This window comes from Typopeltis vanoorti, chromosome 8 (genome assembly GCF_054136105.1).
Source record: "Typopeltis vanoorti isolate ZY-2024b chromosome 8, IOZ_Tvanoo_1.0, whole genome shotgun sequence".
NCBI lineage: Eukaryota > Metazoa > Arthropoda > Arachnida > Uropygi > Thelyphonidae > Typopeltis > Typopeltis vanoorti.
In genome coordinates, this window is record NC_143556.1 from 43,941,465 (window position 1) to 43,963,401 (window position 21,937).

Genomic DNA, 21,937 nt, shown 5'->3' on the forward strand with positions numbered 1-21,937 from the left:
ATAGGATACACTGGGGCATAGGGCTGACCACCCTATCCTGTGTACGATTAAGGCCCATTGATTAATAATCCCTCGACACCGCAAGGTAAAAGAGGGAAAAGGAAAATGAGATGAGATGATGGCCCAACGTACAGCAGAGCCATGTGTGGGTAAGTGTTTATGGAGAAAAGAAGTAATCTATTGATGTTTCTTACAGAGTTGAAGGTTGTGGTAGGTGAGAAAAACAGTATGGGGGAGACTTTTCCAAAGAATGGAAGTGGATGGAATGAAGAAGGATGATGAGATATTTGTTCAGTATGTTTGGAGTATGTTGGAGACAGTATATGGGTGTTGGCCAATGGCTGCTCTAGTTCTTAAATGGTTAGAAGAAAAAATATTATAAATAAGACTCATGCTATCCACATTCAAAGGTATACAGCAGTGATAACTTATCTTGAAAAAAATATAATTCAAATTTTATTTTTATTTTAATATCACACCCATACATGAGAGGCTGTAAGGCCATCTGTGGGCTGGGGTCAAATGCAAAATAATGTGTTGATATTTTTCTTGAAGAGCTGGAGGTTGTAGTCCTTGAGAAATATTTCATGGGGAATATTCCTCAAGGTGAGAACAAAAGATTGATTGTTTGATGGTAGACAAAAATTTTTTTTTTGAAAAAGGCTGTATATGGGTTTTCTTCCTTGCTGTAGAGTGGATGTGCCAGCTGAGTATAATATAATGTAGAGATGATAAAGAAAAGGTGCCAGTTCTGGAGCAAATCTTTTGAGCACAATGATGCTTTTTTGATATCAAGCTGTTCAAAGATTCTTTAGAATGCTTTCTAGAAGATCACAATGCAGTGTTACACGTAAAGAAAGACACGATTTACCTAGTTCATTCCATACAGGAATTGGATAAAGAGAATGATGATGGGCAATCAGGTTTATCTTTGGGTGATGTTATAATACTACCATTTGAGTGAGAGGGGGAGGGAGAGAGAGAGAGAGAGAGAGATGGAAGCACAAATGGACAAAAGTCCCAGCTATCAGCCTTTGTGGGGAAGCAGAAGACATGACTGCCAATGACACAGGCAGTAAGTTTTCAACATTTTAGTCCTTTCAAAGTCAGATTCAGCACAGTTACAATGGTTTTGCAAGTCAATACTGTGGGCTTCAGTGTAGGCTGTGAATGAAGCTGGAGTTTTTGTCTCAAGCCACTTATGATAAACTGTTTTCTTTTCTTGTGCTGCCCTGGACACTTTTTTTTGGAAAACAATGGTTTGGACATAAGGTGAGAATTTTGAACAAGTGGGGAATGAAGGTCCTCATTTCAACATGGATAACTACTGTGATAAGAACACATACCCAGATCTGGAAAACAGAAATAATAGTCTCACCATGGAAAGGAGTCAAATTCTCAGAGATCTTCTCAATTGGTATTGTTGTAGGTGCCATGGTATATGAAGTTATGAATGACTGAGGGAGAGCAGTCCACTAGACACACACACACAACATGGATGAGAAAGTGATCTCAATTATCAAGAGTAGTCAACTTTTCTTAACCAGTCACCCCAGGACTGGTTAAGAAAACATAAAGAGTATTGGGTGAATGGATAGAACTGTCAGGAATTCTAGATGGGAGATGAGCTATTTGTTTTGCATCGCTACTTACAGCAAATACCTCAGCTTGTCTCCCAGCTAGGTCAGTGAAATTGGAAAATGGAAGTAATTTGGGATTGTGGATATTTAGGTCACCAAGGAAGACTACATCACTGTTAGGGAAGACTATAGGAAATCAAACTTCATAGATATATGTTAAAGAAGTTATGATGATTATTTTTTTTTGGTGTGTGTGTGGGGGGGGGGGGGGAATATAGAGACAGTAAATGAATGATACATGATGAAAGGAAATCTTAAGCCACTGAGATCAAAAAGGGAGTTGGTTGGTTTACAGTTTATTCGCACAAGAACAGCAAGGTCATACTGCACCATAGCAAAGATTACAGCAATATATAAACAGTCAAAGAAAACTTGTAAACAACATGCAAATACAAAAACCAAGCCAAGCAATGCCGTATATACATATAAATAAAATTAATGTAAAGGTTACAACAGTAAATAGTCAAATAGAAATTAGTAAACAATATGCATGCAAAAAAATTAAGTTTAGCAATGCATATCTACATATAAACAAAATTACAGCAAGGTTACACCAATACACAAGGTCAAAAGCTACAGCAATACATAAATAGTCAAAAATAAACTAATGAATAATATGTATGTACAAAAATTAAGTTAAGCAATGCAGTATCTACATAACAACAAAATTACAGTCAAATTTGTTTGTGCAAATTAATTCTTTGTAGAAAGTTAAAAACATAACGTAATCTGTCTGAGTCTGATAACATGTGCCTGAGTGTATATAGATTGGCTAGATAGATAGATAGATAAAAATTTTATTCCTCCCATGTGTGAAAAATGTATTGCATTTTTCACACATGGGAGGGTCTTCAGCCCTCAGTAAATAAGGATGTGTAAGATGACTGTCACGTTTGCAGATCTTAGCAAGAACTATTTCCTCTCTTCTCTTTCTACGGTGACTAGAATGCCAATGCTTAATTTCAGGCTTAATGTCATATATTTGGGGTGCATAAGGGTCAAAGCTATATAACTGAGAGGAGACCTCCACATAGCCTTTAAAGGAATGCGGAGAACCGACCAGGGCTTCTGACCTAATGTCCAATCCTCACCTTCTCGTGGTGCACCCTGTTGGGTATCTACTTTGATACTGAACGAACGAGGATGGGCTGGCAATTTGGGATTTAGCCGACCAAATTGTATTCTTATTGGTTAAACCAAAATAAAAAATGATGGTACAACATGACAAAATTTCATGCCGGCTGGGGCGTCGCCCGGTTAAACAAGGCCCCCGTTGTTTTCGCCAGGGAACCAGGGTGAACAGCGAAAAGTCAGCTACTGGAACAAATCTGAAAACAAACCCCAACTCAACATCACCAGAGTTAAAGATCGGTACTATCAACGTAAGAAGCCTGAATGGCAAAGAAATGGAGCTAGCTGAGGAATTAGATAAGTACCAGATCGACATAATAGGGGTGACTGAAACAAAAAAGACCAAAACTGGTGAGATCTTTCTGAGCAATAAATACAAAATGTTATATTCAGGCAATAACAATCAAGGAAAAGAAGGAGTAGCCATAGTATTCAACACAAAATACGAGGCTAATCTTCTTGAATGGCAGTCAGTCTCAAGTAGAGTAATGTGGGAAAATATGAGAATGGGGAACTGGACAATGAGACTTATTTGCGCCTATGGTCCCACAGAAGGTTCTACTAAGGTAGAAGTGGAGGAATTTTTTGAGGCTTTAGAAAAAGCAACTGACACAATGAAAAAGGAAATGTTGGTCCTTGTTGGGGATCTAAATAGTAGAGTAGGAAATGATTGTGAGACATACAAAAATATTTTGGGAAAATTTGGAGAAAAGAGCAAAGCTAATAATAATGGCAAATATCTGTTGGATTTCTGCTCAGGACATGGACTGGTTATTACTAACACCATGTTCCAACATAAAAATGTGCACAAATTCACATGGAGAGAAGAGGCAAGGAATAAGAAAAGTCTCATTGACTATGTTATTGTTGATAGTGATGTTTTCTCCCTGATGCAGGACACCAGAGTGTACAGAGGATTTGAAATTGGAAGTGATCACTATTTAGTCTTGAGCAGAATAAAATTGAATTTCATACTGAAAAGAATAACATGTAAGAAAGTTTTAAAGCAAATAAAAGTTGAGCAGCTCTCAGATGTGAACTGTAGACTAAAATACAGAAATATTATTGAAAAGAAAATGAAAGAGTTTGAGAACAGGAATCAAACCTTGGAGATTCAGTGGCAAACTCTGAAGGAAACATTGATTGATTCTGCCAGAGAGGCATGTGGTGAGGTTGTGTGCAAAGATAAAAAAATCAGAACTCCCTGGTGGACACAGGAAGTTAAAGAGGCAGTGAAGGAAAAGAAGAAAGCATATCAAAAGTTCCTGGCAAATAAGTCAGCTTTTACTCTTACAGAATACAGAGACAAATGTAAGAAAGCTAAACAGTGTGTAAAACTAGCTAAACAAAAGTCATGGGAGGACTTTGGCAAGAATATAGAAAATAAATATCAAGAAGGTGGCAGAATATTCTGGAGGTTGTTGAAGAAGCTTAGGAATGGAGGAAAGAGTGCTGTAAAAGGAATTAGAGATAATAAAGGTGACATGAAAACAGGAGAAAAAGATATCCTTGAAGTATGGAGTAATTACTTTGAAAAACTGCTAAATGAAACAAGCAGTGATGACAGCACAGTGATAAAAAACACTGACCAGGCATGCAGTCAGGAATACATATCCATACTTGAAGTAGAAAAAGCCATCAAAGGCTTGAAATGTGGAAAGGCAGCAGGAGTAGATGATATTTGACCAGAAATGCTGAAATATGGTGGTATAAGAGTCTTACAGTGGCTGCACTGCATAGTTCAGAAAGCCTGGACAGAGGGACGAATTCCCGATGATTGGAGTAGAGCTCTCATAGTACCCATATATAAAAAGGGAAATAAAACTGAATGTGAGAATTATAGAGGTATTTCCCTACTGAGTGTTCCTGGCAAGATCTATGCAAGTATACTTGAGAAACGGTTGAGAAGAATTGTGGAAGAAAAGCTTGGTGAAGAACAAGCTGGATTCAGGCCAAATAGAGGCTGTCAGGATCAGATCTTCACTTTACGACAAATAGTCGAGAAAGCATGGGAATATAACAAAGATCTGTATTTAAGTTTTGTCGATTTGGAAAAGGCATATGACAAGGTGCCAAGAGAGAAGCTATTCAATACGCTGCAGTTATATGGTGTCAATGTGGCATTATATCAAGCAATACTTAGTCTTTATTTGAGTTGTGAGTCAGCAGTTAGAATTGAAGGAAGTACAGGAAGATGGTTTAATGTTAAATCTGGTGTGAGACAAGGATGTACATTATCCCCTCTGTTATTCATTATCTATATGGATCACATTATGAAGGAATGTGGTATTAAACTTGATATCAAAATTGGAGATGTTAATGTCAGCTCTTTGCTTTATGCGGATGATGTTATACTTCTAAATAAATCCGCTACAAGTCTGCAAGATTCTCTGACTAAATTGAATAGCTGTTGTAATAGATATGGTATGAAGGTCAGCAATAAAAAGACAAAGACAATGAAAATAGGCAGAATCATTGAAAATGTCAACTGTGTTGTGAATGGAGAACCTGTGGAACAAGTAAATCATTTCAGCTACTTAGGCACAATTTTTACTGAAGATGGTAAACTAAATATAGAAATAGACAACAGAATCAGCAAAGCTGGTATAGTGGGAAGTCAATTTTTGAATAAATTCATATGGAATAAGAAAGAAATTAGTCGGAACACTAAATTAGCTATATACAAGACTGTGTTCAAACCAATTTTAACTTATGGATCTGAGAGCTGGGTCAGAAGTAAAACACTTGACCAAAGACTAGAGACCGCAGATATGAGAGTCCTGAGAAAGATTAGAGGCGTGAACAGATGGCATCAATGGCAATATCATATTAAAAATGAGGATATTAGGAAAGAACTTGACATTGTCAGCATCCAGGAATGCGTTAGCAGAGCTAATCTCAGATGGTATGGTCACTTAAATAGAATGGGAGAGGAAAGATTAGCAAAACAAGTGTTCTCTGCCAGGTTGGCAGGAAAACGACCCAGAGGAAGACCAAGATATAGGTGGATTGATACGGTACAAAGTGCCTTAGACGATAGAAATATAAGATCTGATAATGTTGGAGTCTTGACAAGTAACAGACTGATTTGGAGGAAAATTGTAGATAGGAAGTTAGTAATGATGTAATTTTTTCATGTAGTACTGTCATATCCTGTACACCCCTTGAGGGTACATGGCAGGAATTTGATGATGATGATGATGATGATGTCATATATTTTGTTTGTCAATGCTTCCTGCCATGAAACTGCCATTCAGCAATTAGCTTTGATCTTATAAACTGTCTGTAGTCTGTATATGGTGCTGTCAAACAGTAGGTGGAGAAAGTATGCACTGATCTAGCATCTGCATCTGAAGTCTCATTTCCCTTAATTCGAATGTGGCTGGGAATCCAGCACAACCAAACATCAAAATTAAAGGTTTTCATTTTGTACAACAGGTGTAAGGCCTCACACAGCACTGGATGTGGATTATACATAGGAGAGGAAATAGCCAGTAAAGAACTCAATGAGTCTGCATAAACTACACCCTTTTGGTAGCGGTTTTCTTTTAATAACGTGCAACTCTGCTGTATAATTACTGCAGTCAGGTGGGATCTGGTTAGAAATAGTAATATCAGGAAACACAACAGCACAACCAACACAGGTATCAGTATAGATGGGCAAGAAATCAGAGTGGGCTGCTCTGTGTGCATTAAACAATTGCAGGTAGACAGATGATGGAGTATGAGACTTCTGTAGCTGACAAAGTGAGAGGTTGCAAGATGGAGTGCAAACCTGCCATGGATGGATGCTGTTATGTTAGGTGTAGGCAATGTTGTCAACATTCATGCCAACCGTCTGCATACTCTCTTTAACACACACATACCAAAAGGACATATGGCAATCTGATTTGTGTGATAATGAACTTTCCAATGCAGAGAAAAGAAACTAGTCCATGTAGGATGATCTGGGAAAGATTTTATCTTTAAGGCATAATTAAGAGATAGCTGTTTCTGTCTAAGTGATAGACTTTGAGTGGATGATGTGTGAAAGGCACATATCCGTATACCCTGATGATGGATGGGATCCAATCATTGCAGGTTATTCTTTTTTGTAGAACCATAGACTTGAGACCCATAATCCAGCTTTGAACATATAAGTGCATGATAAAGATGAAGCAATGAAGATCGATTGGCACACCACTCAGTACAGAATAGAGTGCAAAGAAGATTCAATGCTCTCTTGCACTTTTCTCTTAGCTGATGAATGTGCAAGGAATGTAAGTTTTCTGTCAAAGATAAGTCCCAAGATCTTGGCTTCTATAGCTACTAGAATAACAGTTCATCCCATTCTTAATTCAGGATCTGGGTGAAGAACCAACTTTTCCAATACTTTAACTACAACTCCAGAGAGATACTAATTGATCTGTAATTTGCTACTTCTGTCTTAGAGTAATTTTATGCAATGGAACTATTTTACCCTCTTTCTCCTCACTTGAAACCTTGCTAGAGCTGAGAGTTAAATTAAACAACTTTATCGGAAGCACTGCCAGTTCTATTGAAACATAATTTGAGATTACTCTATATTGTTCTTCTTCTTTCACTCTGCCTTATCCCATGTTAAATGGGGTCGGCGCTTAAATTACTCTATATACAGGTAAGTAATGGTATTTGTATATAGCACTAAGGAATTCATTCTAGAAGTTATTTAAATAATAAAAGTTTCAAATGCAACTTGTATGTTACTTACTCCCATATGTGTACTAGTGGCATCTGGATCTATATAGTGAGGATTTATATTGAAAGGTACTAATCCTAAGGCAGAGAATGAGGGTGGACATACAATAGGCATGTCATTGGTGGTACATATAGAGACAGTTGCTACATTTGTACCAGCACTGGCACCCATGTATGGAACTCCATTCTGGAAGAAGAAAAAAAAATATTTTGTGCCTCTGTTCTAGATTCAATAAATACAGCCTTATCACACACAAAAACACACACTTTGACATATTAAAATTATAGCAAAATGTTAGCAAATATAATAATCTCTGCTGCTGTAATGTACACTGTGTTCTACTAGACAATATCTAACATTCACAGTAGAATCTTAAGAGACAAATAACCATTTTATGAGTGGATTTCATTATTTTGAATGTTTCCACTTGGCCATTAAAGTGATCATTCATGGTATATGCAAAAGACAAGGTACCAATAACACATTAACATTTTAAGAAACCATTAAAGCCTGACATCTAGCATTTTTTTCTTATTAAATGTGAAAATTTGAATTATGATAAAAATAATTTGTAATGTGTTAGGAAAATTATATCATAATATTACTTTGTTCTCCTGCTTCAGTAAGACAGGTGGTCCTGGATTGTCCAGCTAGGATCAATTGGCTAGAGAGAGCTTGCCTGCAAAAGTCAAGTGCCACAATGAGTCTCCCCCTCCCCACAGACATCTAGGGTAGCCATGGCATTCCACTTCTGAGCAACATTATTTCATATATTGGACATTCATACGCATTGCTCCTTGATGGTGAGAAGCAATGGCATTCAATCATTTTCGACATTAAGAATGAATCCTTTATTCTGAAACAATAGATGCTTATACGAACGTCAAAGTTTTCTTCTAATAATACATTCAAGGTGAACGTTCTATCAGGAAAATGTTACCCAGCTTCAATCAAAATCACTAAAAAAAATGATTCGGGATATATATATATATATATCAAAACATCATCTAAGAAACATTCAAGGCAACTCCTCTATATAAAAATCAGTTAGAGGAATATTAATTATGGTTACCCCCCCACACACTCCATTTATTATTATTATTATTATTATTATTATTATTATTAAACAAGACCTCATGGAGTCAAAGGCTCATCTAGGAGGTCCTTTTATTTCACACACATCTCATCATACCGTGTCTTAAACACATTCAAACTCCTTGCAGACACCACACTCTCAGGCAAGGCATTCCAATCACTCACAACTCTGCACGAAAAAAACCTGCCTCTCACTCCCCTACTCACACCCTCTTTATACAGTTTCCAGGGATGACCTCTGGTTCTCCCACTATTCTCTGTAGAACTTCTCCACCATTGATCCTATAACAACCCCTTACCAACTTGTAGGTCTCTATCATATCTCCCCTATATCTCCTCTCCACCAGACTCTGCAAATTACATCTTTTCAATCTTTCCTCATACTCGACATTCCAGAGTTCAGAAACTACCTTAGTCAGTCGCCTTTGGACCCTTTCCAACATCTCTTCATCCTTCTGAAAACCAGGTGACCAAATCTGGGCACAATAGTCCATGTGTGGCCTAATCAAAGCCTTATACAATGGAACAAGAATCTCCCTACTTCTACACGTCAGTGTCCTCCGCATCATTCCCAGAAGTCTTTGTGTTGTCTTCACAATTTTGGCGATGTGTCCCCTAAATTTTAGATCCTTATCCACTATCACCCCCAGATCTCTTATTTCCTCTACTTCCAACAATATATTCTCACCAAGCATAAATTCTGCATCCCATCTTTGTTTTCCAAATTTTAAAACCTTACATTTTGCAACATTGAACTCACATCCCCATTTGCTTGCCCAATCACTCAATTTATTCAAGTCTTCTTGTGCCACAACATCTTCACTACTCTTTATGGTTCGTCCTAACTTTGCATCATCTGCAAACAACTGAATATCTCCATCCAAATCTTCGCCGATATCATTAATATACAAGTTAAATAGTAATGGCCCTAAAACAGCCCCCTGAGGCACTCCACTAGTGACTTTATTTTTCCTAGATATCGCTCCCCCCCCATACAAAACTTGTTGATACCTATCAGATAGCCAGTCTTCAATCCAATGCACTAATCTAATATCCAACCCCATCTGCTCTAGTTTGACTGTCAACTTATCATGAGGTACTCTATCAAAAGCTTTTGCGAAATCCAAGTATATTACTGGGTATCCTTCTCCTCTGTCCAAGGAAGCAGTCACTTTATTGTAATAAGTAAGTAGATTACTAAAACATGACCTCCATTTAGCAAATCCATGCTGTCCATCAAAGATTATACCATTGTGGTCAACCCAACTCTGGATCCTAGTTCTCACAAGCTTCTCCAACAACTTAACCACAACACCTGACACACAGATAGGTCTATAGTTTGATGCTTGAGTTCGATCACCTCCTTTATGAAGTGGCACAATCTTGCCCTCCTTCCACTCTTTAGGAACTTGACCATGTGCAAGACTCGTATTAAAAAAATATGTCAAGGCAGGTGTCAACTCTCTGGCACATTCCTTCAGAATACGCGGTGATATATTATCAAGTCCCACAGCCTTATTTACATCTAGTTTACTCAACTCCCCAAACACCTCTTGCTCACTTACAGTCAGTCTCTCCTCCCCATCATCAACTGCTCTTAATCTCTCCATGAAGTCACATTCACAAGACTGAACTTTATGAATCTTTATGAACTGCTCATTAAGTATCTCCACCACACATTCTGCAACAGCTGTCTTTATACAATTTCCTCCAATCAATGTCATCCTTCCATAATCATTCTTTCTTTTGATGGCTACATATCGAAAGAACTCGCTAGGATTCTTTTTTGGCTTCATTAGCTAACTGCTGTTCATACCTCTCTTTAGCTACTCTCACCAACCAAGTCACCTTCCTTGCCTGGTCTTTGTAGACCTCATGAAATTGGTTACTTCCACTTCTCTTATGCTGCCTCCACAAAGCCCTTTTTCTCTGTATTGCATGCTTAATCTCTTTATTCATCCATCTCACACCTACCTTATTTAACCTTCTAACCCATGGTATACATTTAGACATTGCATCTAATAAATAGTTTTTGAAAATCCCCCAAGTTGCATTGATCTCTTTTCCAGCTAACTCCTCATTCCATGCTACACCTGCAAGCTGTCTTCTGAGCTCTTCATAATCACCCTCCTTGTAGTTCCACATATACCCTTTTTTCACAGGGGTCCTTGCACTGCTGGCAACCACCCAGGTAATCACCTCATGGTCACTTTCACCAATGGGTGGATGATTTGACACCTCATTGATAATTACATCCTCCGATGAGATGACCAAATCCAAGACCCTTAATCCTCGTGTGCCCTCTGTTACATACTGTCTGAGGTAGTTATCCCTCAAAAACTCAAGAAACTCATTATCTTTACTTCCAGTTGCTATCTCTTCATTCCAGTCTATATTGCCATAATTAAAATCACCCATAATGATCACCCTTTTCCTATTTGCTTGGCTTATTTGACTATACATTTCACTATCACCACCATCCACATTACCAGGTCTATAACAACATCCCACCAAGTATTTCATTCTGTTCACCTCTATCTCACACCATACTGCCTCAAAACCACTGGCCCTATTTCCCTCTTGCACCTCTACCTTGTATGGACATAACTCTTTCTCTATCATCAATAGCACTCCCCCCTCCCTTTTTACCCCTTCTATCCTCACGAAACACATCATACCTTTCCATCTCTATTCCTGTCAGGATGTCGTCCTCATCTAACCATGGCTCACTTATTCCGACAATCTCTGGGTGAAAAGACGCAATTAGTGCAACCATTTCATCTGCCTTGTTTCTTATACTTCTAGCATTGGTATACAAACACAACAACTCATTTCTGGATCTACAGCTAGTTCCACTGATACCACTCACTCGATGTGATCTCTCCATGCTGGACTGGGGCCATTTCCCTTTCTGCTTCTTCATTTTAGAACCCTTTGCAATTCCATCTGTTTCCTCTTGATCCCTGGTCATCCCATTACTTTCCTGACTACACATGCTCTCACCTCCTCTTGGAGCATCCACCTTTCTCACGCTGTGTACCCCTGTCCACCCTGAGCCTTCCCATTTCCCTGCTCCTCTTGTACACCCATTCTCTCATTTTCTATACTCATACCACTCACTTCCCCATTCATTTCCACTTCTTCAATCTCTCCTGTCTTACTCTCCTGCTCTTCCACATCACTCCCCTCACGATCTGATTCATTCTCTCTATTCACTTCTCTACTTTCCAGGAGCAGTCTCTCCAAGCAACTCACACCATAACCACTCAAATGCAGTCCATCGCTCCCATACAGCTCACTTCGTCCCTCAAACTCATTCCACACATTAACAAACTTTACTCCCATCTCCTCACACATTTCAGCCATAATATCATTCATATCATTCATAATATCATTCATAATCGAAGTTGGGTAGAGCAATAGTGAATGCAGATGACGTCAAAATTTTGCAGGATGATTTGGATAGATTGGAGGTCTGGGCTAAGGAGAATGGATGTCAGTTTAATGTGGCAAAATGTAAGGTTATGCATTTTGGGGTGAAAAGATTGGCGGCAGTTTACTGCATTGGTGCAACCGTGCTCCAGGAAATTGATGAGGCACGAGATTTAGGAGTGTTGGTAGATAAGGAATTGAAATTTAGGGGACACATTGCAAAAGTGACCAAAACAGCTCATCAAATCACTTGGTTGCTGAAGAATACGATGACAAGCAGAGACAAGCAGGTTATTGTTCCTCTGTATCGAGCCTTGATAAGACCCCATCTAGACTACTGTGCTCAGATTTGGTCACCTAGGTTTCTTCTTGATGGGGAGGAGGTGGAGAGGATCCAGAGGCGAGTGACCAAGATGATAGCAGGTCTGTGGAATGAACCTCATGAGAACAGGTTGAGGATTTGTGGGTTGCAAAAATTGGTTGATAGGCGGAGGAGGGGAGATATGATTGAGACATTCAAATTACTGAAGGGTTTCTATAAAATTAATTCAGAAGATATTTTTGAGAACAGGGCTGGTTTTGGGAGGACTAGGGGACATCCATGGAAACTGGGCAAAAGTGTGGTTAGTAAAGGTGTTAGAGCTGGGTTCTTTACTTTTAGAGTAGTGAATGAGTGGAATGCGCTCCCTGAGTCTGTGGTGGATGCTGTGACAGTGAATGAGTTTAAGGCGAGGTATGATAGATACTGTATGAATGTCAAATAGTTGTGATGAATATGATTTGGGGCCTCCCTCGATGAGTCCAATGACTCCCTGGAGTTGCCCGTAATAATAGTAATAGTAATAGTAATAATCCTTGCTCTCTGCCTCATTTCACCACAGTCATACCTAGGCAACACACTGACTACCCTTCCTGTCACACTATTCTCTTTTATCTTTCCAAGCAGTCTCCTGACATTCATTTTGACATGCTCTTTGTCCTCTCTCAAATCATTTGTACCAATTAATACAATTAACTCTTTTGCTCGCTCCCGCTTCATATTCAATGCCTCAATCACTCTACTCATTTTACCGCCTGGAAAACATACCTTGTGCATTTTATCCTCTAGCACACCTTTAATAATGGAGTCGCCATACAATGCCACTCGTTCATCTTTCGTTAACTTTTTCATGCCATCATGATTTATTTTAATAGTTTTGACCTGAATCGTCTTAATTTCATTCCGCATCCATTTCATTTCTTGCTTCATCCAATCCAATTCACCTTCCGAACCTCGCGACACATTATCTCTATCATTAAATCTTTCTAACTTTCTAACTCTCGAATCCTTCTTCTCACTTTCCCTCTCATTCATCCTTCTTTGTTTCTGTACTTTCGGTCCAACATACGTCCAACTTTCACTATCATTCTTCTCACTTTCACTCTCATTTATCTTTCTTTGTTTCCGTACTTTTGGACTAACATGCGTCCAACTTTTGCTATCATTCTTCTCACTTTTACTGTCATTCATCTTTCTTTGGTTCAGTACTTTCGTTCCAACATGCGTCCAGCTTTCGCCCCCATTCATTCTTTTTTCGCTATCATTTATTCTTTCGATTTTTTTTACTTGCGATTTCTGCATCACGCCATTTCTACTTTCATTTGTTCCCTCAATTTCGTCCCTTTTAACATCCTTTACGGTTGTCAAATCGCTCTTTTTCCTTTTTCCTGATTTTTAAATATTTTTTTTCCTTTCTTTCTCACCATCCTTCTCTTTCAAACGTGCACTTGCGACACAATCGGTACTAGCACTTTCTGTCATCAATTTCATATTCGCATTCATGAGTTCCTCGTTCAGGTCACATTTTGCACACACCCTTCTTCCATCCGCACTAAACATCCACAAATCATTTATGCAATCGAAGGAATACATATAACAGACCTCACACTTAACGAAATGACTGAAATCTAAATTAAAATCATGGAATGACAATGCCGCCGCCATTTTTTTTTTTTTTTTTCTCTGCAGGTTACTAGGTCTAATAATAACGATTTCGTAATTTAGTTTAGGCAAGGAAAACCCCCCCCACACTAATAATATCGGTAGCGTACAACGTTTACAGCCACTCTTACTTAAACAATTACGCATATATACTTAATTATTCCTAGTAAAACTTATCTGAATCAGGAGCTCTTCATATCGCGTCCATAGTGCTTGGCCCACTAGCACCCTCCCTTTAGGCTTTAATCTGTTCAATAGGAACAATATCAAAGTGGGATCTCCTCAAAGTTACAGACAAGGAGATGTGCTCTGAACTAAAGAATCAAGAGATGCCATAATTTGAATCCTGATATGTAGGGATGATGATAATCTTGTATCATATTACATTTAACACCTTGAAAGCAGGTTATCATCTGCCTTGTCAGGCTCTGTATACAAATCTTTGAGATGCTTCAAGTGCCAACAGTCACATTCAAATTGCCATTTGTCCCCAATATGACACTAAAAAGCATAAAAACTAAAGACTGCATTTACAATATATATAAACGTCCCAAATGTGAGGGATAACATCCATTTTACTCTTGAGCATGTCAAAAGTGGAAAGATAAGAAGGAAATTCAAAATATCAGAGCAGGACATTCCATATTAGAAGGCAAAGTGGAAGTATACCACAACAACAAGTGGAAATTTCTCTTATGCTGGGAACATGACTAACAGTTTTATATATTTTGGACTGTTTCAGTTAGAAGTGCCCTAGAAGAAGACTGAAACATTAGATTAATTTGGAGGAAAATTATTAATAGAAAATCAGTAATAATGTCAACTTAATAATGTAGTACTCTCACAGTATCCTATACAACCCTTAAGGGTACATATTAGGAAATCGATGATGATTTTCTAATAATGTACTACTTTCATAACTTAATAATGTAGTACTCTCATAACTTAATAATATAGTACTCTCATAGTATCCTGTACAACCCTTAAGGGTGCATATTAGGAAATTGATGATGATTTTCACGAGGAATACAAAAATATAAAAATCCTTAGGATGCTGGATAGAATTCAGTTCAACAGTATCCTGGATATTTATTTTTCCTGAGGAAGAAGACATGGACACTGGCCATCCAATTTCTTCCAAATGAAAAATCAAAGACTTAGGAGGGAAGGGAATAAAACTGGAAGCCAGATAAATGCACCAAACTTACAATAATTAACACATTCTTACAACAGAATTGTCATGAATTCCCCCCCCCAAAAAAACATTATGACATCAAATTCTTCTTGTTGAAGCATAAGCCAGTGTGATTTGATTTGCAAGCAATCTGACACTGTGAAGATCCTATTAAAGCCCCACTCAATTCTAATATACAATCAGTTACCTCCCACCTCTTAAGAAGAGTGCTTACTTACTGGAGTATGGTGCACCTATTTATCGTCTGGTGTAGATATATTCTATAATGACTTTGATTATCTATTGAAAGCTATATATAGCTATATATTTTATACATGTATGGCCATATGTCTGTGATCATCGATTTAACCATTCTGTTCTCCATCTCCCTTCTTACTGTGCGAGTGGGAAGTCGAAAACGATTTCTATGGAAACAATAATTTTCCTGTAACATCTACTCTTTGATATAAGCAACTATGTTCCATTGCAGACGTCATGGTGGAAAATAAACACATTTTACAGGCTTGTGACACAGATAAAACAACAATATATGAAACATGTAGACATAACAAAGTTTATTAATAAGATATATAAACAAATATTTTGATCTGCAACTTAGTCATCTTCAGTGTAATTGACAACTCAAAAAGTAAAATAATAGCAATTGATTTTAAAAGTGATATAACTTGCATGCCAGAGTATACAGTAGATATAAAGTTGATATAAGTATGCAATAAAAAAAAAAGTTATTGTTTGCAATTAATAAAGATCAGACTTTTTCCAAACTTTTGGTAAAAGTCTGATCCTCGTAATTTCAGTTCAAGTTAGAGGGATAGAGTAGTTCTATAAGTATTCTCTGTGAATAAGCACTCAAGTGGCATCAATGTGAAACGATGAGTCTTTGCAGTGCTTTTTTTTTCTGGAAAATAATAACTGTCAGTAGATTTGCTAGCAGGAAAAAAAAATCGAAAATGAAAAGGATATGAAAAGAAAACTAAAAAGTTATTTACTGATATTTTTAACTCATTGTATGATAATGTTTTCAGAAAAAGAAAATACATTAAGTGCATGATCGAGTTTATTAAGTAAAATGTATGTGATAATTTTAATAAAAATTTTATACACCAAATATAAAAAGTTTTATATAGTAATATTTTAACAACAGACATAGTGAAAGATGAAATGAAATTTTCATTATATAACTAAGCTTAGTTTCATATTAGGTAAATGTGTAAAAAATTACTGAATATTACACATTTCTAAATGTACCACATCTGTATGCCACTATAAATGTGCCATTATGCCATACCATTGCATATTGTTCCAAAAAAGCACTGGATCCTCACCTAGAAGATTCTGTGGTCAGCGTAAACTCCATGCTGAGTTAGACCAGCACAAAGGTTGACATTTTGAGATTTTTTTTTAATAGAGAATGTGCGATTGATGTTTTTGCAGCCTTTACTTACCAGATTGTCCTAGTTGTGGAAAATAGCTCAAGCTGACTGGAATATATTTTCATCCTTAGCAGGATTTGATTCTGCAAAAAAGTTAGCTCCTCTTCTTTCAATGAACAGTGAATCACTTTACAAAGTGTATTATGCAGGCTGCTACCATATAAAACAACTGCTTTCAAAAATGCTCTTGTTTAAGTGTGATGCATCTGTGTTAAAGACAAAAAGATTCCTGGATCCAATTCACACTGCCTGTAACCAGATCAACACCAAAGTGGATTTTGGGACAAAATCCACTTTGTTAACACTTCATTTAACTTAACAAAATTCACTTTGTTAACACTTCATTTTCTATATTAATACAGAAAATGGACAGATATGCCACTCACCTAGTTTCTAACTTGGACCAAAATGGATGGACAAATGCTGACTCAAAAGCAAGTGCAGATTCCTTAGCAAGAGCTTTTGAAAAACATAGACAACCACACTGATGGTTCATCAGATGATCCAACCTTTGGCACATCCACAATACTAATACTAATGTACTATAAGTTTACAATTTTTTGTGAGCAGAATTCCCAAATTCCCAGTATGATGGATACAAAATTCAGCAGTCAAGATAAATATACATGCACAGATGGAATGCTGTTACTAATCAACCACAAATTCAGGTTGAATTGCATTCAACATGAATGCAATTTATAGCAACATTTTCCCTTCAGTTACATGGTGAATGCTATTGCTAGATTTAAGGGCATCTGCAATATCAATAACATGTTTATGACAAAGAGTCATCCAGTTCTCAATGTTGATTATCCTAAGTAAGATCCAGATTTCAATCCTAAGTAAGATCCAGGACATCAGCAATGGGCATAAAACTGTGTCAATGAATGCACAGTATAGCTGTGCAATATGCTAAAATATGAATGTGATGTTAAAAATATGATTTGCAGAAATAATTTTGAGAACAAGTTTACATATTACATTAAACTTTTTCTAAGCTGCTAAATTTCTCTCTTGTTGTTTGTTAATATTTTTCTAGTTTATTCTATTTGTAAAGCCTCATGTTGGAAAAAAACAAATTTAGGCTCTTCAAAGGTCTTTTAATTGTTATGATATTGATACCAAGACAATTCATAAGATAATGCATATATCACAAACACTGTTTCAAACTGTTCTACTGTTATTTTTGCAGGATGGGAACACTCCCATAGCAAAGTTATGAGGATACAACATTTTCCCTTCAGTTATAAGAGGATTTTCAAATGAATGTGAGTTAGGGAGTCTCATATGATATGGTAGGGTTTCTTCTTCCAAGAAATGCACACATTTTCATACTGTAAAACAAGTAAACTAGCCAGAGAACACATGTATGATTAGAATGTGTGTGTAGAGGCTTAAGTGCTGTGAGAACATCATGTTGGAGGCTTAATGGATTTTTTACAACACTCAAAAAAAATCAAAATAGAATTTAATACTTCCTATATTTCGTCATAGTCACTAGGACATCTACGGGGATTACAAAAACAATTAATGTAACATATACACAAATAACAAACAATACTAAGCCCAACCACGTGGGTAACACTAAAATCCTATCTAGGTAGAGCGCCCTCTAAGGGCAGTAGTAGGTGGCCTGGAATGTAAGGTGGGAACTCTGGTGATGAGTGTTTCCCAAATCTTCGGAAGCTTAATGCAACCGTATTTATTGAGATTTGGTTGGTTTTTGAGAGCTGCTGCTGCTTCTAAGAAAAGTCTCTCTTTCTTGAATTTGCTGTGGTGGAGCATGGTGGTTTTCTTCCATGATACCCTGGCTGACCATGTTTTGGACACCACCTGTGGGTGGTGTCCAAAACATGGTCAGCCAAGCCTGAATGGCCATAGTTGTGTTTGAAGATGTAAGACTTGTGTTCCTCTAGACGGATGGATGCTGATCTGCCTGTCTGTCCAAAGTACGCCAGCTTACAGGAACAGGGTACTTTGTAAACTCCAGGCGCAGAGAGAGGAGGGAGCTGATCTTTCGTAGAACGGATAAGGGTAGCAAGTTTGCGGTGGGGCTTATATGCTGTGTGTAGGTTGTACTGTTTTAGTATCTTGGCTATTTTTTCGGATGTGCCACGGATGTAGGGTATGGTGATGGTATTTTTAAAATCTTGTTGACGAGAAGGACGGGGAATGGGGGAGGAGTTGATTATTTTTTTGATACTGTGATCGCTGTAGCCATTGGAGAGGAAAGTGCTGTGTATGTGGTTAAGCTCGGTAGTGAGGGCGGTTCCACTGGAACAAAGATTGTGGGCTCTCTTGGTAAGAGTTTTAATAATGTCATATTGTTGAGAGGGGTGGTGGTGGGAGAGTTTGTGAATGTATCTGCCTGTGTGTGTGGGTTTTCTGTATACGGTGAAGGTAAGTGTATCATTAGGCAGGCGTGTGACTAAGGTGTCTAGGAAGGGTAAACAATTGTTCTTTTCCTTTTCCATAGTGAACTGGATTCTTGGATGTAGACTATTGAGATGACTGAGGAAGGAGTCTAACGTGTCTGGGCCATGAGGCCAAATAGAGAACACATCATCTACATATCTTAGCCAGATAGAAGGTTTGAGTGGGTCTGAGTCTATGGCTCGTTTTTCGAAATCTTCCATATAGAAATTGGCAGGGGGGGTGAGAGGGGGAACCCATGGCAGTTCCCTCTATCTGCTTGTAGATTTTGTTGTTCCAAGAGAAATACCCAGAGTTAATGGCAAAGGAAAAGAGATCTAAGATGTCAGAGGGAAAAACGTTTTCTAAGAGAGATAAGGTGTCAATTAAGGGAATATTGGTAAACAAAGAGGAGATATCAAAGCTTACCAATATGTCTGTCTTATTCAAGGTTAAATTTTCTGTGAGGGCTTTAAAGTGGGTCGAGTTTTTTATATAGGAAGGGGACCTTCCGGTGAGGGGGATCAGAGAGTTGGCCAGCTGTTTAGATAGTCTATAGCAAGGTGCATTGGTGGCATCTACTATAGGCTTGAGTGGGGAATTGGGTTTATGGATTTTTGGTAAACCGTATATTCGGGGGGGATGGAAGCGGAAAGGTTAAAGTTTTTTCGTGACGTCAGGGGGCCAGGAAGATACTTTTTTGAGTAAAATTTTTAGTTTCTTAACTTGTGTTTTTGTGGGGTTGTGTTCTAGTGGGATGTAAGTAGCGCGATCGCGGAGGATAATGTTCATTTTACGATTGTATTCACTGGTATTAAGAACGACTGTGGCATTACCCTTATCCGCTCTGGTGATGACAATACTTTTTTCTTTACGTAGTTTCAGGAGAGTCGTGCGTTGGGCATATGATAAATTACTTTTTGGCGGCAAAGAATGCACGAGGATGTTGGCTACGTCAAGTCTGATGTTGTTAGCTATCTCCGACGGTAAGCGACCGATTCCACGTTCGATGTTCACCATTAAGTCAAGCACCGGCACTTCCTTCGGAGTGATGGCAAAATTACAGAAGAGGCAAAGGGCGCTGGCGGCATCGTCGTTGAGCCTTTTGGAAGAGAGGTTTATTACTGTCTGGAGCGGTTGAATTTGTGGTTGTGGTTTGTTTTTCACAAGGTTGCTATATTTCTTGATGTGTTTATTTTTTATTTTTTGGAATTCTCTCTGTGCGGAAGTTTCCGAAATGCCAGAGAGAATCGACCAAAGTTCAGGGTTAAGAACGGTGGAGAGCTCTGAATGTAAGGAGCCAATGGCGGCATTCGTCACTGCGAGGGTAGCACGTGTAGAGGCAATTTGCTCGCGGAGTAATGCCTGCCTGGCTGGCATGGTTATATATACGAAGTGCTTTTTTGGAATGGAAATTGATCTTCATTTTAACGCAGTTTGGTATCACTCTTGTATCCCGACATCATTTTATAAAGGCCAGTCTATTTAGTTGCCTATATAGTCGTAGTTTTGACTTACTGTATTGGATTTCCGTGCTAATTCTTCTCCATGGATGATTAGAATACGTGTAGAGGCTTAAGTGCTGTGAGGACATCATGTTGGAGGCTTAATGGATTTTTTACAACACTCAAAAAAAATCAAAATAGAATTTAATACTTCCTATATTTCGTCCTAAAAACTAAAGAAACTAAAAATTTTACTCAAAAAAGTATCTTCCTGGCCCCCTGAAGTCACGAAAAAACTTAAACCTTTCCGCTCCCGTCCCCCCCGAATATACAGTTTACCAATAATCCATAAACCCAATTCCCCACTCAGGCCTATAGTAGATGCCACCAATGCACCTTGCTACAGACTATCTAAACAGCTGGCCAACTTTCTGATCCCCCTCACCGGAAGGTCCCCTTCCTATATAAAAAACTCAACCCACTTTAAAGCCCTCACAGAAAATTTAACCTTGAATAAGACAGACATATTGGTAAGCTTTGATATCTCCTCTTCGTTTACCAATATTCCCTTAATTGACACCTTATCTCTCTTAGAAAACGTTTTTCCCTCTGACATCTTAGATCTCTTTTCCTTTGCCATTAACTCTGGGTATTTCTCTTGGAACAACAAAATCTACAAGCAGATAGAGGGAACTGCCATGGGTTCCCCCTCTTACCCCCCCCTGCCAATTTCTATATGGAAGATTTCGAAAAACGAGCCATAGACTCAGCCCCACTCAAACCTTCTATCTGGCTAAGATATATAGATGATGTGTTCTCTATTTGGCCTCATGGCCCAGACACATTAGACTCCTTCCTCAGTCATCTCAATAGTCTACATCCAAGAATCCAGTTCACTATGGAAAAGGAAAAGAACAATTGTTTACCTTTCCTAGACACCTTAGTCACACGCCTGCCTAATGATACACTTACCTTCACCGTATACAGAAAATCCACACAAACTCTCCCACCACCACCCTTCTCAACAATATGACATTATTAAAACTCTTACCAAGAGAGCCCACAATCTTTGTTCCAGTGGAACCGCCCTCACTACTGAGCTTAACCACATACACAGCACTTTCCTCTCCAATGGCTACAGAGATCACAGTATCAAAAAAATAATCAACTCCTCCCCCATTCCCCGTCCTTCTCGTCAACAAGATTTTAAAAATACCATCACCATACCCTACATCCGTGGCACATCCGAAAAAATAGCCAAGATACTAAAACAGTACAACCTACACACAGCATATAAGCCCCACCGCAAACTTGCTACCCTTATCCGTTCTACGAAAGATCAGCTCCCTCCTCTCTCTGCACCTGGAGTTTACAAAGTATACCCTGTTCCTGTAAGTTGGCGTACTTTGGACAGACAGGCAGATCAGCATCCATCCGTCTAGAGGAACACAAGTCT

At 38.2% G+C, this 21,937-nt stretch overlaps 1 protein-coding gene across 1 annotated transcript in view; it reads right to left on the reverse strand.

Moving 5' to 3' along the window:
- The window catches only part of LOC150103957 (alpha-aspartyl dipeptidase), a 155,411-nt gene that overhangs the window by 43,756 nt on the left and 89,718 nt on the right, over positions 1–21,937 (reverse strand). The window contains exon 5 of the mRNA XM_090397202.1: positions 7,501–7,674. Within this exon, the coding sequence (XP_090253328.1) occupies positions 7,501–7,674 (174 nt within the window). The remainder of the gene's footprint in view (positions 1–7,500; positions 7,675–21,937) is intronic.